General features: G+C 41.8%; 1 protein-coding gene across 6 annotated transcripts in view; it reads right to left on the bottom strand.

Annotated features, from left to right (window-relative positions):
• LOC146895486 (NXPE family member 3-like) overlaps nt 1-16,202 on the bottom strand; it is a 78,307-nt gene that overhangs the window by 2,435 nt on the left and 59,670 nt on the right. For all 6 annotated transcript variants that reach the window (XM_087903394.1, XM_087903392.1, XM_087903396.1 and 3 more), the window contains 3 exons: nt 5,989-6,731; nt 4,999-5,081; nt 501-713 (listed from right to left, as the gene is read on the bottom strand). In XM_087903394.1, coding sequence (XP_087759520.1) covers nt 501-713; nt 4,999-5,081; nt 5,989-6,731 — 1,039 coding nt within the window. The remainder of the gene's footprint in view (nt 1-500; nt 714-4,998; nt 5,082-5,988; nt 6,732-16,202) is intronic.

Here is a 16,202-nt window from a genome sequence, read left to right as displayed (position 1 = left end):
CTCTGCGTGGCATGACTATGGCTCTGCCTCTCACCTGCCATGCGGCTTCCTGCTTGGGACCCGGCTACCTTTGTGACCTACCATGGTCTCATGTTCCACTGCCTACTTCCGCCACTTGGGAACCTGCAGCATTTTACTTAAACCATTATGTTCACTGTGTGTCCATGGCTGTTCTGTAGCTCACTACGGTGGCTAATTCTAAGTTACTTAAGTTGTGGACACATTTGGTAATATACTTGCAGTGCAAACATGAGGACCTGAGTTGGAGCCCCGAGAGCCTATATTAAAAAGCTAGGTGTGGTCATGTATGCTTGGAATCCTAGTGCTGGACAGTGGGATGGATTCTCAGGTGTCCTAATCTGCTTTTCATCAACTTAGTACAACCTACAGTTATCTGGAAAGAGAATTTATAATTGAAAAATGCCTCCATTGAGTCATGGGAGTCTCCTTCAATGTAAGTGTTGCCTGACTTTCCCTCCTCTGCCCCCATGGTCACTCACAGGGCACTGTGTCTCGCAGATATTCCCACCACTGCCGAAGGGTGGAATCTCCCATCATGTAGACAATGCGGCCAGCCAGGCAGTTCAGGATGCTGTCCACAGTGGGGAAAGAGCGGCTAGAACAGAACGTTGAGTGCCATCTGTCTTGGTAGTAGAAGCCAGAGGGTTTTGGAGACAGGTGGCCAGGGCGGCATGGGGGCCGAGAGGGCAAGGCTATAGGAGAGAGAAAAACAGAGCAGAGTAAATTAGAAAAATATGGACATCTTATAAAATGTCAATATTCTTAATATTTTTTGTAAATGAATCTTTATTTACACTTGTTTATTTGTGTGTGGATGTGTGCATGCCAAATCACACATGTGGTACTTAAAGGGCAGCATTTGGGAGTCAGTTATTTACCTTACCTGTATATCCCAAGGTTTGAACTCAGGTCATCAGCCTTGCCTACAAGCCCCTTTGCACAGTGAGCCATTTCTATGCTCCAGTCAGGCATTCTTCTATATACTATATATGTAGCACATCAATGCCTCTTACAGAACCTGTGAAGTGTGTGTGTGTGTGTGTGTGTGGTGTGTGCACGCACACACACGAATGTTTGAAACAATCTTCTGTAGCTCATGGTAGCCATAAACTTCCCATGAAGCTGAGAATGGTCTTGTCTTCCTAATCCTCCTGCCTTCACCCCTACAGTGCTGGGACTACAGGTGTGCTCGTTCACAGTCGAGATGTAGCACTCTTTGTAGCATGTCGCAGGCTTTTTCTTTTGGCCATCAATCAACTCCCAAATCATGACACAGAAACTACCTATTAGTTAGGAATGCTAGGCCTTACCTTATGCTTCTCCCATTAGTGCTTAAACTTAACATGTTTCTCTTCATACGTTTTACCTCAGGGCTTTTTAACCTTTATTTATTTTTGCCTTTTATTTTTTTTTAAATCAGTTTTTTTTCTGTAGTTGTAGTTTTATAACCTGTCCTAGAGCTTGCTCTGTAGACCAGGCTGGCCTTGAACTCACAGAGTTCTGCTTGCTTCTGCCTTCTGAGTGCACCCCCACCCAGAGGGTTTTTTTTTTTTACCTCCATCATTCTCTCTCTCTCTCTCTCTCTCTCTCTCTCTCTCTCTCTCTCTCTCTTTTTCTTTGTGTATATCTTACTTTCCTGTTATCTCTATGACTGGCTGGTGGCTGCCTGATTTTTGGTCAGGGGCATATCCCTCTCTCCCTTGTTCAAGTCTCTTCCCTTGTTCTCTGGGGCCTAGAGTTCGCCTCTGACTTATTCTCTCTGCCCTCCATCTTTTCTCTGCCTAGGTATTGGCTGGTTAGCTTTTATTTATAGACCAATAAGGCACCTTAGGCAGGCAAGGTGAAACATCCACACATCTTTTCTGTGGGGGCACGGAAATGGGAGCCTATTTCCATAGGTTATTGTGACTTGGTTATTGGAACTTACCTCTAGGCCTTCAAGGTTATTGTGTTTCTACCTCAAAGGTTCTCTAGATTTAGAGCAGAGAGTTCTGCTTTTTCAAGGTTATTGTCAATAGGTGTAGCTAATAGGCAGATCTTGTATTTCAAGAATAGAGAAGTAAATATCTTTCTACCTCAAACAAAAGTGTGTGGATCCAACTAAGTTCCAGTTCCCTTAAGGAGATAACTTTGGATTCCACCCAGGCAGTGGTTTGCCTACAGAATGTTTTGATCTAGGGTGTGAGGATGGCTTGTTTTGTTCTAGCAACAAAATGTTTAACTATGGATGTAGCCTGCGACCTTCAACTGGTCTGTTCATTTCCTTGTATGATGTTAATGCAGTTTTTTTTCTTATTCTTATCTTTGGGGTCAGGGGTATTTTAAGCCATTGGAAATTAAATGCGGGTGAATTCCAGTACTCACCAGAACTCATTCTGATATTATTCTATGTTTCTCTGTTTTATTTTTTCCATTGGCGTCTTCATATTCTTTACAATATTTTCTAAATCCCCACACCTCTACCCTGGCAAGAGGTATTTTTGTTGAGCCTGGTCTCCAACACTTTCATAATTAGACAAATACAGCATAAACAAATGCAACACATCTTTATATCATTAACAAAGGCAGAAGAAACAAATGTAATACACCTTTACACAATTAAAGAATATTCCACAGCATGAACATATGTAACACGGCTTTACATAATTAAATATTTTACAACTGTCTGTATCCATTTATAGATGGTGACACTGAGATCCTAGAATGTTAAGTAACTTATGGTGATCAAGACCAAGGATGATGGGCCAAAACAGTAGGGATGACATTCTGTGCCCTATCCAAACTAGGCAAATACTGTCACATTAAGTTTATCTCCAGTCATCAAGATTTTTTTTTAAAGTTCAATGACAAACAGAGATAACATTTGAAGCCAGAAAAGTATGCTGTTATAGCCCTAGTACTGAACACTATACTACACTTCCCTTGCAGGAAAGAGGTTGAAGTCCTAACGTACCCATCTGAGGTGTAATGGTCTGTCCTGTGTCTTTAAGAGACAAGCCACGTCTCCCCTGACTGTCTGTTGAGGCAGTCAGATCTTCCTTCCTGCTTGCAGCCTGTATTCCTTCCTTTTCATCTCCCTCTCGAAGAGGCAGTTTCTTTCTCTCCTCTCTCTCTCTCTCTCTCTCTCTCTCTCTCTCTTCTCTTCTCTTCTTTCCTTCTCTCTTTCCCCTCCATAACACACTAAATAAATATCCAACCTCACTTTGCATGGTGTGCCTATCCAACTATCTCTCGCCTGCCATGTGGTTCCCTTCCCGGGACCAGATGCCTTCTGAGACCTGTGGCATGGTCTCATGGCCTGGAGCAGAATTTTTCTAATCCATTACATAAGGGCTGCGGAGCTGGCTCAGTGGGTGATGTACAGGCATGAACAAGGGTGAAGGCAAAAGTTGGACTCCTAGAACACATTTAAACACTGGGTGTGGTGTGCCTGGAAGCCAAGCACCTGGGAAGGTGGAGACAGCAGATCCTAGGTGCCTACTGTCCAGTCAGTCTAGTTGAAACAGCAAACTCCAGGCTCTGTGAGAGACTTTGTTTGAAAAAATAAAAAGAGCCCTTATTTATGTGACCCTTCTTTTGCTATCCTAGAACATTGATCAGTTATCTGGGTCCTGCTACATACACCTGGAACCATTCCTCCAGCCTGGCACTGATGGCTGACAACCAGTACCTTCCCTGGAACAAGTGGTGGCCCACGCTTGGGAACAACTCAAGTATCTCCCTCAGTGACCATCCATTTTGGGCTTAGAGGGGGCTGGGAGTGGGGTGGATCTCTGCCTCAGACACTTCAAGAGACTGGACACAGGCATCCCAAGGCTGTGTGGCTGGCCACTGTGTCTTTGTGCCTGAGGCTCTAGACACACCCCTGCCTCCTCTAGGGACACTGTATCTGATGTACTCCTGCCAAGAACATAAACAACTGATATGTTTCACCCTGTGACCAATGTTCTCTAATGGTTGAGCAGAATTTTTACACAGATTTCATTCTGATTGTGTGTGTGTGTGTGTGTGAGTGTGTGTTTGTGTACATGTGGATTTTTTTTCGAGACAGGGTTTCTCAGTAACTAATAAGCCAGCACTGGAACTCACCCTGTAGATCAGGCTGGCCTCGAACTCACAGAGATCCCCCTGCCTCTGCCTCCAGAGTGGTGGGATTAAAGGTGTGCACCACCATCGCCGGTTTCACGTGGACTCTTAAGGACCATCCTGATTGGAGCTCTATGTGCTGTTGGGAGGAACCTACAACAAGGGAGATCTTCCTTGTTTCCCCTGCAGTTTCACCTTTGGCTTGGGCATATGATTGATTCAGGGGTTCCTTTCTTCTTTGAGGGAGAAACTAATGCCTTCAGTTTTTTCCCGTTATGAGGGAGTACCAAGAAAGAGACTGTGTCCCTCTGAATACCATGGGTGCCTGGTCAGTAAAGGCCTCTAGGTAGTCACTGTGCAAACATGGCATTTGGAACCTCTTTGAGCAATAATATGTGTACTTGGGTCCTGTCTGACTCCCTTGCTTTCTGGATGTGGCTTGAAAGAGCAGAATTAGCTCCTCCACCTACTTGAGTTCTGCATACCCATGGACTGGCAGAATGCCACATTTATGCTCTGATTACTACTGATTAACAAAATACTTAAAAACCCAGAAAAGAAAGGAAACAAAAACAACAACACAAACCTACAGTGAGATGGTTCAGCATGTAAAGGCACCTGCTTTCAGGCCTCATGACCTGAGTTCAAACCCTGGTACTACAGATTCACACAAGAGTACATAAAACAAAGAAATGAAACTCAGTACCACTTTAAGTCAAATAAAACAAAATAGAGAGCAGTTGGGGCAAACGGTCTGATGAAAGCCTGACCTCATACACTTCTGTACAGAAAGGGTGCGCACACATACACCCCAAATCAAAACAAAAGCCCACAATCCATCTCAGCTGATGACCATCCCCATCCCCACCCCCATATTCCAGCCTCACTCACCCACATCACTCATGTTCCCAATGGCTGCTGGTGTCACCAGGATTGGAGATATGCCTGAAGGGAGTGGCTGGTCAGTCACACTCCTGAAGAAACACTGAGCATGAACTTTGACGGAGGTTGGCCAGGTGAAAATTTGATTTGCAAAGAACATACCATGAATGACTGATTATCTCTCCTCTGCCTAATGCCAGGGCACAACACTAAAGGGAGCACTGATGGGGCGACTGTAATAGTTAGGAGGAACACACTTGCAAGAGAAAAACATCAGGTCACTACTAGTCAAGATAACAAAGGGGTTATGTAGTTCTCTTTTATAGTAAACGGATCATCACAGGAAATAAAGCTACAATTTTAATGGCATTAGAGTCTAGAAAGAAGAATAACTTTTTTTGTTAATGTTACACAAATACTCAGTTACCCAATTAATTTTAGCCCAGCCCCCTCCCTACCTCATTTTTTTTTTTGACACAGGGTGTAATGCCCATGCATCTCAGGCTGGACTTGTATTCACTATCCAGCCATGGATGACCTTGAGCTCTTGAGTTTTCTGTCTCCCTCACAAGGCCATCCTCTATCAAACATAGGAATTTAAATTCAACCCGGGCTGCAGGAATCTCTAAAACACTGCTGCTGATGCCTCAGCAGGGAAAGGTTCTTGTTGTCAGGCATGATAACTGAGTTTGATAAATGGCCCCACATGGTGGAAGAACTGACTTCCTCAAGTTGCCTTCTGACTTCCACATGCACCCTATGGCAGATCCATGAACTGCCCACTCATGTATGTACACACACAAACACATAAATGTAAACAAAAGAAAAGAAGGAAGGAGAAAATAGAAAGACAGGAAGGACGGAAGGAAGAGAGAAAGAAAGAAAGGAAGAAAGGAAAAAAGAAAGGAAGAAAGAAAGAAAGAAAGAGAAGACACAGAGGGAGAGAGGGAGAGGGAGAGAATGTAGGCCTGGGATACATTCAGTATTTAGATGTCTTACCCAGCCATCAGTTCCTCATCATGCCGTGTGGTCACCTTCAGGTAACTTCCACTGGAGTGACCGACTAAAGCATCGCAGGGCAGAGTAGAGGGTTGAGCACAGAACCAGAGCTCCCCAGAGACCACATCCCTGTACTGGCAGGTGGGCCCTTTGGCTCCAGTCGACTGGGAGTCCACGTTGCAGATCACAGTCTCTTGAGTGCCATTCCTGCCTCGAAAATACCCCCTAAAGTCAACGGTGGCCCGTTTTCCTTTCCAGACCCTCTGTAGGACCCCGACTGCCTCACTGGAGTGGATCAGCCTCACTTGCACCTGGGCTGGTCCAGCCCAGAGCAGGGGGAAGGACAAGAGGTATGTGCCATTCTCCAGATCCTTCACCTCCCCTGGGACTCCTGCTTTCAATTCCTGCCCCAACAGCTTTGCCCGAAACAGATCCCCACCATGAGTCTTGGGCCTACCCTGGTGGTCCGTAGCCACAAGAATGGCCTCTAGATTACTTCCCAGAGTATAGTTGGTCTGGGCAGGATCCTTCAAGTGGTAAGTTGAGGTTCTGGGGCTGGTAGAAGCCAAAAAGTCATCCTTGTAGCCACCAGTTGGAGGCCAGTACAGAAGGCTGGTCAGGTTGGTGAGTTCTTCAGGAAGAGAGTCCCAGTTGTTGGGCTCAGAGCCATGCTTAGAGGCACGATAGGGTGGTGGGATCCAATGGTTCATGGGCTCAGTCCAAGACATCATAAGATAGAACACCTGTGGGAAAAGAAAGAGAACTATGGATCTGGAATCACTTGGCACAGACTGCCCCTGGAGAGGTAAGCATCTGGGTTCTCATTTGGAGGGCTTTGCTCTATAGGCCTTTGCCCTGGGAGGAACATTCCATTGCCCCACCCCCATTCGCCAAGCCCCAGAGACCCTGAGCAACCTCCACACACCCACTACCATCCTCCACCACATCTGTGGCCACTGAAGCGTTGGGCCTGACTGTCCCTGGAGATGAGCCCCAGAGCCTATTGGTATCCACTTGAGCCACAGACCTGCCTGCAACCGGATGAAGAGAAACCACCTAAGCCACAGGCCCTACCTTTACCAATTGGAGAAAGAAGAATCTCCTGAAGCATAGGCTTCACCTGCAACCACTGGAGGAAAGGATGGGCAGAAGGCTGTTTCAGAACATATCCAACAATATAAAGATGAATATGACACCACCAAAACCTAGTGGTCCTACTACAAGAAGACCTGAACATCATAACCCAGAAGAAGCAGAAGAAAATGACCTTCCATATAATTTTATATAGATGATAGAGATCCTTAAAGAGGAAATGAAAAATTCCCTTAAAGAAATGGATGAAGAGACAAACAAAAATTGGAAGAAATCACTAAATCTCTTAAAGAAACCCAAGAAAGAACAATCAAAGAAGTGAGGCAAACATTTCAAACAGTTCAAGACTTGAAAACTGAAATAGAGGCAATAAAGAAAACAGAAATGGAGGGATTTCTGGAAATGAAAAATCTGGGTAAGTGAATGGGAACTACAGATGCAAGCACAACCAACAGAATACAAAAGATCAAGAGGTAGAAGAGAGAATCTCTGGTGTTGTAGATACTATAGAGGAAATAGATGTATCAGCCAAATAAAACATTAAATCCTACAAATCCTTAAGACAAAACATCGAGAAAATCTGGCACACCATGAAAAGACCAAACCTATGAATAATAGGGATTAAAGAAGGAGAAGAACTCCAGCTCAAAGGGACAGAAAGTATATTCAACAAAATCATAGAAGAAAACTTTCCCAACCTAAAGAAGGATATGCCTATGAAGTTACAAGAAGTTTAGAGAACACCAAATAGACTGGACCAAGAAAGAAAGTCCCCTAGACATATAATAATCAAAAAACTAAACATACAAAACAAAGAAACACTATTAAGAGCTGCAAAGGAAAAAGGCAAAGTAACATATAAAGGCAGATTCATCAGAATTACACCCAACTACTCAATGGAAACTTTGAGAAACTTTTTTGTTCTGGTCAAATATGCTGCAGAAACTAAGAGATCAGGGATGTAAGCACAGACTATTACATCCAGCAAAGCTTTCAACCACAATAGATGGAGAAAACAGGATATTCCATGACAAAACCAAATTTAATCTTTACCTATCTACAAATCCAGCATTACAAAAAGTACTAGAAGGAAAATTCCAACCCAATGAAGTTAGTTACACCTAAAAAACACAGGCAACAAGTAACCTCACACCTCACACTAGTAAACCTCAAAGAAGGGAAACACATGAACACTACCATCGAAAAATGACAGGAAAAAACAATCACTGGCCATTAACATCTCTTAATATCAATGGACTCAATTCACCTATAAAACAAACACAGGTGAACAGAATAGATACAAAAACAAGACCTATCCCTCTGTTGCATACAAGAAATGGACCTCAAACTCAAAGACAAATGGTATCTCAGAGTAAAGGGTTGGGAAAAAATTTTCCAATCAAATGAATCTAAGAAACAAGAGGATGCAGCTATCCTAATATCTAACAAAACAGACTTTAAACTAAAGTCAATCAAAAGAAATGCAGGAGGACACTTCATACTCATCACAGGAAAAATGCATCAAGACAAAGTCTCAATTTTGAACATCTATGCCCCAAATACAAGAGCATCTACATATGTAAAAGAAACATTACTAAAGCTTAAATTGCACATCAAACCCCACACACTAATAGTGGGAGACTTCAACACCTCACTCTCCCAAATGGACAGGTCTGCCAGACAGAAACTTAACAGAAAAAAATAAGAGAACTAACAGATGTCCTGATTCAAATGGACTTAACAGACATCTACAGAACATTCCATCCAACACAAAATAATATATCTTCTCTGGTCCTCATAAAACTTTATATAAAACTGACCACATTCTTGGTCACAAAGCAAACCTCAACAGATAAGAAAAAAAATGGCATAACCCCCTGTATCTTACTGGATCACTGTGGCTTAAAGATAGAATTCAACCACAGTAATTGCAGAAAGCCTATAAACTCAAGGAAACTGAACAGTGCTCAACTGAATCACCCCTGGGCCAGGGAAGAAATAAAAAAGAAATTAAAGACTTCCTAGAATTCAATGAAAATGAATATACCCCAACGTATGGGACACGTTGAAAGCAGTGTTGAGGAGAGTTCATAGCACTAAGTGCCTACATAAAGAACATGGAGAAATCTCACACAAGCAACATAACAACACATCTGAGAACTCCAGAACAAAAAGAAGCAAACTCACCCAGGAGGAGTAGATACCAGGAAATAATCAAATTGAGGGCTGAAATCAATAAAATAGAAATAAAGAAAACAATACAAAGAAACAATGAGACAAAGAGTTGGTTCCTTGAGAAAATAAACAAGATAGGCAATCCCTTATCCTAACTAACCAAAAGGCAGAGAGGGAATATGCAAATTAACAAAATCAGAAATGAAACGGGGCATAACAACACTAAGGAAATACAGAGAATCATTAGGCCATACTTAAAAAAGCTTGTACCCCACAAAATTGGAAAGCTTAAAGGAAATAGACAATTTTCTGGAATACACTAAGAACAGATAAACAATTTAAATAGGCATATAATCCTTAAGGAAATAGAAGTAGTTATCAAAAGTCTCACAACCAAAAAAAAAAAAAAAGGTTGAGGGAAATTCTACCAGAATTTCAAAGAAGAACTAATACCAGTATTCCTCAAAGTATTCTATGCAGTGAAACAGAAGGGACATTGCCAAACTCTTCATGTGGCAACAGTCACTCTGGTATCTGAACCACACAAAGATGCAATTAAGAAAGAGTATTACAGAATACTCTGCCTCATGAACATTGTTGCAAAAATACTCAATAAAATACTGGCAAACTGAATCCAAGAACACATCAAAAAAAAATCATCAATCATGATCAAGTTAGTTTCATCCCAGAGATGCATGTATGGTTCAACATAAATAAACTGAAAGGGAAAAAAGCCACATGATCATCTCATTAGATGCTGTAAAAGCATTCAACAGAATCCACCAACCCTTCATGATAAAGATCTTGGAGAGATCAGGGATACAAGGAATGTATCTAAACATAATAAAAGCAATATATAGCAAGCTGGCAGCCAACATTAGATTAAATTGAGAGAAACCCAAAGTGATTCCACTAAAATCAAGAATAAGACAATGTTCCACTCCCTCCATACCTCTTCAACACAGTACTTGAAATTTTAGCTAAAATAATAAGACAACCAAAGGAGATCAAAGAATTCTTTTTTTTTTTTTCGGTTTTTTGAGACAGGGTTTCCTTGTGGCTTGGAGCCTGTCCTGGAACTAGCTCTTGTAGACCAGGCTGGCCTGGAACTCACAGAGATCTGCCTGCCTCTGCCTCCCAAGTGCTGGGATTCAAGGCATGCATCACCACCGCCCGGCAATCAAAGGGATTCAAATTGGAAAGTAAGATATCAAACTTTTGCTATTTGTAGATGATATAATAGTATGCATAAGTGACCCCAAAAATTTGATGATAAATCAGCTGATAAACAGTTTCAGTAATATGGCATGGATCAACTCAAAAAAATCAGTTGCCCTCCTATAGAGAAATGATAAATGAGTTGTACTGTGGAAATATCATCTTGTACCCTGTAAAGATTTGTCACATGTATTGGTTTAATAAAACTGTGTTTGGCCAGTAGCCAGGCAGGAAGTATAGGTGGGGTGACCAGAATAGGAGAATTCTGGGAAGAGGAAAGGCTCAGTCTGAAGTTGTCACCCAGACACAGAGGAAGAAAGATGAGGATGCCTCACTGATAAAAGGGACCAAGCCACATGGCTAACACAGATAAGAATTATGGATTAATGTAAGATATAAGAATTAATTAATAAGAATCCTGAGCCAATAGGCCAACCAGTTTATCATTAATGTAGGCCTCTGTGTGTTTCTTTGGGACTGAACAGATGTGGGACTGGGCGGGACTGTCAACAGAGAGGAGAAAGAAATCAGAGCAACATCACTATTTACAATAGCCACAAATAACATAAAATATCTTGGGGTAACACTAACCAAAGAAGTGAAAAGCTTGTATGACAATAACTTTAAGTTTTGAAGAAATAAACTATGGAAGATAAAAGAAAATGGAAAGATCCCCCATGCTCTTGGATAGGTAGGATCAACATAATAAAAATGGCAATTTACCCAAAGCAATCTACATATTCAATGTAATCCCCATCAAAACTCCAGCACAATTCTTCACAGGCCTTGAAAAAACAATGGTCAACTTCATGTGCAAAACAAAGAAACCCAGAAAAGTCAAAACAATGCTCTATATAATAAATGAACTTCTTGAAGCATCACCATCCCTGACATCAAGATCTACTATAGGCTGAGCGATGGTGGTGTATACCTTTAATATCAGCACTTGGGAGGCAGAGGCAGGTAGATCTCTGTGAGTTCAAGACCAGCCTGGTCTAAAAGACCTAGTTCCAGGACAGGTTTCAAAGCTACTGAGAAACCCTGTCTTGAAAAACAAAAATCTATTATAGAGCTACAGTAATTAAAGCAGTGTGGTATTGGCATAAAAACAGACAGATGAACCAATGGAACTGAATCAAAGACCCTGATATTAAGTCACACACCTATGAACAACTGATTTTTGACAAAGAAACTAAAATTATACAATGGAAAAAAGAAAAAAGTATCTTCACCAATTGGTGTTGGCATAACTGAATATCAACATGTAGAAGAATGCAAATAGATCTATATCTATCACCATGCATAAAACTTAACTGCAAATGTATCAAAGACCTCAACATAAATCCTCCAACACTGAACTTCATTGAAGAGAAATTGGGAAGGAGCCTTGAACGTATAGGCACAGGAGGCCACTTCCTAAATATAACCCCAGTAGCATGGACACTGAGAGCAACAATTAATAAATGGGGCCTCCTGAAACTGAGAAGCTTCTGAAGGCAAAGGACACAGTCACTAAGACATAGGCAGCCTACAGAATGGGAAAAGATCTTCACTAACTGCACATCAGACAGAAGGCTGATCTCCAAAATATATAAAGAACTCAAGAAACTAGACATTAGGTTATCAAATAATCTTATCAAAAAATGGGGTACATATTGAAACAAAAAATTCTCAATAAGAATCTCAAATGGATTATTAAAATTCTTAAGAGAAATATAACTACTCAAGTCCATGAACACCATTGTCTATACTTGATTAACACAGTATTCTTAACCTACTCTTTCTTATTGCTTGGGTTAATCATATATAAAATAATTCTAACTTTGCAGTCTGCATTTTCATTTTTAGCTAATTTCTACTAATTTTTTTGTGCCCTAAGTGAAGATTAAGCACTTTGAATATATTTTCTTTCAAATACCACCATTATTCATTCTGTTTGGTTTTATTTAATATTGTGTTTCCTAGGTAAACTTGTTTGCTTAGTCTCATTTCACTATCTGATAGAGCATGCAGTAAAATACCTTCATTAAAGAAATTACCTGGTTAAATATATCCATATTTATATATATTTATATATCCAATATATCCATAATACATTATGAATAACATCTAATCTGTTTTCCAGATTTCACAATTTTATGAAAATTCTATTGTAGAAATGACTAAATGACTATCCTTCAAAAAAAAAATCTCAAATGGCTGAAAGACACATAAGGTATTGCTCAACACCCATAGCCATCAGGGAAATGCAAATCAAAACAACTCTGAGATACCATCTTACACCTGTCAGAATGACTAAGATAAAGAACACCAATGATAGCTTATGCTGGAGAGAATGTGGAGTAAGGGGAACACTTCTCCATTGCTGATGGGAGTGCAAACTTGTACAGGCACTTTGGATACAAATGTGGTGGTTCCTCAGAAATTTGGGAATTAACCGATGTCAGGATCCAGCAATACCACTCTTGGGCATATATCCAAAGGATGCTCAATCAAACTACAAGGATGTTTGTTCAACTATGTTCATAGCAGCATTATTCATAAAAGCCAGAACTTGGAAACAACCCAGGTGCCTCTCAACTGAAGAATGGATAAAGAAAATGTGGCAATTTACACAATGGAGTCCTACTCAGTGGTAAAAAAAACAATGACATCTTGAAATATGTTACTTCCATGAATGGAACTTAAAAAAACCATTTTGAGTGAGGTAACCCAGACCCAAATAGGCAGACATGATATGTACTCACTCATAAGTGGATGTAAAGCAAAGGATAACCAGCCTATAGTCCACGATCCCAGGGAAGCTAGGTAACAAGAAGAACCCTAAGACAGACATACATTGCTCCCCTGGGAAGAGGAAACAGACAAAACATCTTGAGAAATTTGAGAGGGGGACAGAAGAGAGGGTAGGAAGGGAGGAGTAAGGGAGGGGAGAAGGTGAAAGAGGAGAATATGAGGGAATGGGATGCTCTAGAAGGGAGAATGACAGTGAGAGAGAGAAAGGAAAGAGATATCTTGCTTGAGGAAGCCATTAAAGGGCTAGCTACGAACATGGCACGTGGCAAATTCCCAGGAATCCACAAGGATGACCCTAGCTAAGACTCTAAGTAACCGTGGAGAGGACACTTAAACTGGCCTTCCCCTGTAATCAGACTGATGAATACCTTAATTGTCATAATAGAACCTTTATCCAGCAACTGAGAGAAGCAAATAGAGATCCACAGTTAAGCACTGGGCCAAGCTACAGGAGACCAGCCCAAGAGAGGGAGGAGTAATAACATGAGCAATGTGGTCAAGCCCATGATGGGGATACTCACAGAGACAGCTGACCTGAGCTAGTGAGAGCTCACTGACTCTGGACTGACAGTGGGAGAACCTGCATAGAACCAAACTAGGCCCACTGAATGTGGGGAACAGTTGTGAGTCTTGTCCAGTCTGTGGGGCCAGTGGTAGTGGGACTAGGATTTATCCCTAGTGCTTGAACTGGGATCTAGGAGCAAGTTCTCTTTGGAGGGATACCTTGCTCAGTCTAGATAAAGTGGGGAGGGCCTTGGTCTTGCCTCAAAATGATGTGTCAGGCTTTGTTGACTCCCATGGGAAGCCTTACCCTTTCTGAGGAGTGAATGGGGGATAAGGGGAAGGGTGGGCAGGAAGAAGAGTAGGGAGCGGGCACAGGGATAGCTTTGTAAAATGAGAAAAGATTGCATTAAAAATATTAATAAAAAAACTCCCCTGACTCTGCCCTTCTTCCCAGCATTCTCTCTGCTCCAAAAATCCTGCCTAACCTTTGGTCAGTCAGCTTTTTATTAACAATGAGAGCAATACATATTTACAGTGTACAAAGAATGTTCCATATCACTCTCCCACACCTTCTCCCATATCATCCCTTCCCACCTCCCCCCACCATCTCCCCCACACCATCCCCCACCATACTATGTCCCTTACAGTATCCCCCCACACCATCGATCTCATACTATACTGCCATACTGTCCCCCACACTCATCATCCCCCCACAAACACCATCCTCCACCCCTCCACACACCATCCCCATACCATCCCCCCCCACATCATCCCCCACCCCTACACACACCATCTCACACATATATACCCTCCCCCGACTACCTCACACCAATCCCCCCATATACACCATTTCCCACATACAACACCCCCCAAACCATTCCCACCCCTCTCCGTCCCCTCACACACCACTCCCTCATAATATAAAACAATTGTACATATTGTTTATATATAATTATATAACAATAATATATAATATATATATATATATATATATATATATATAGCTGTTGTTATTGTTGTTTTGTTTTTTGAGACAGGGTTCCTTTGTGGCTTTCGAGCCTGTCCTGGAACTAGCTCTTGTAGACCAGGCTGGCCTTGAACTCACAGAGATCTGCCTGCCTCTGCCCCCCCAAGTGCTGGGATTAAAGGCATGCGCCACCACTGCCCAGCTGTAAAACAATAATAAATTTTAAAAAAATATTACGCAGGAAGATGAGGGCTCACTTCCTCAACTGCAAGCATGAAGCAGAGAAAGAAAACTGGAAATAGGGCGATGCTTGAACTCTCAAAGCCCAGAGTCAATGACAAAAAGTCACACCTTCCAAAGCTTCCCAAACACCACCACCAAATAAGGAGCAAATTCAAATGAAGAGCCTGTAAGGGACATCTCTCACTTAAACTACCACACATGAGATGATAAGTTACGATGCACACAGTCATGGGGATAGAAAGATGGCTTGGTGCCCAAGAACACATACTGCTCTTGTAGAAGACCAGTGTTTCGTACCCAGAACCCACATTAGGCATCCCACAATTCCCTGTTACTTCAGATCCAGAGGATCTGACAGCTTCTCCTGAACTCTACAGACACCTGGACTCATGTACATGCACATGCGTGCACATGCACACCATACACACACACACACACACACACACACACACCCAAAGAAAATCTTAAAAGATCCACAGTCATTAAGGTGATGAGTTATTGGTGCAAGAATAAATAAATAGGACAGTATAACAGAGTGCCTAGAATAGACCTACACTCTATGATCATGAGATGGAAAAGCAATGCTTTAAAATAATCAGGAACAAGCAGGGTTATGTCCCAAATGCATCATGTAAGACAAGTATATAGTTAATAATAGGAAAACTTTGAGCCAGTGGTAGTACATGTATGTATGTAATCCTGGAGGAGGAGGCAAGGGGATCCTGAGTTCAAGGCCAGCTTGGGCTTCATAAGAAGACCATTATATCTAAACAACAAATAAGAAAACAATAAAAAAAAATCAAGGACTTGGAGCTATAGAGATGGATCAACAGGTAAGGTCAGGTACTGAAGCACGATTAATAAAAACTCAGGGATAGAAATTGGGGTTTAACCTGAAGGTCAGAAAAGCAAAACAGCCAGCCACTGGCTCTTACCTTGACCTCAGTCTGAAACTAAAGGCATGCACCACTCGGTTTCTATGGTAAACTAGTGTGGCTACTGGGATTAAAGGTGTGTGGTACCACTGCCTGGTCTGTAAGGCTGACCAGTGGGGCTGTTTTACTCTCCGATCTTCAGGCAAGCTTTATTTATTAAAATACAAATGAAATGCCACTACAAGGTAGTGTTTTGCATAGAATCCAAGATCACTGATGGACAGTGGTGGTGCATGCCTTAAATCCCAGCACTCAGAAGGCAGAGGCAGGAGTTTCTTTGTGAG

The sequence above is a fragment of the Myodes glareolus genome, chromosome 2 (assembly GCF_982192425.1).
Source record: "Myodes glareolus chromosome 2, mMyoGla1.1, whole genome shotgun sequence".
Classification (NCBI taxonomy): Eukaryota; Metazoa; Chordata; class Mammalia; order Rodentia; family Cricetidae; genus Myodes; species Myodes glareolus.
The sequence above is the reverse complement of the archived record's forward strand: the minus strand, read 5'-3'. Positions and strand labels throughout refer to the sequence as shown.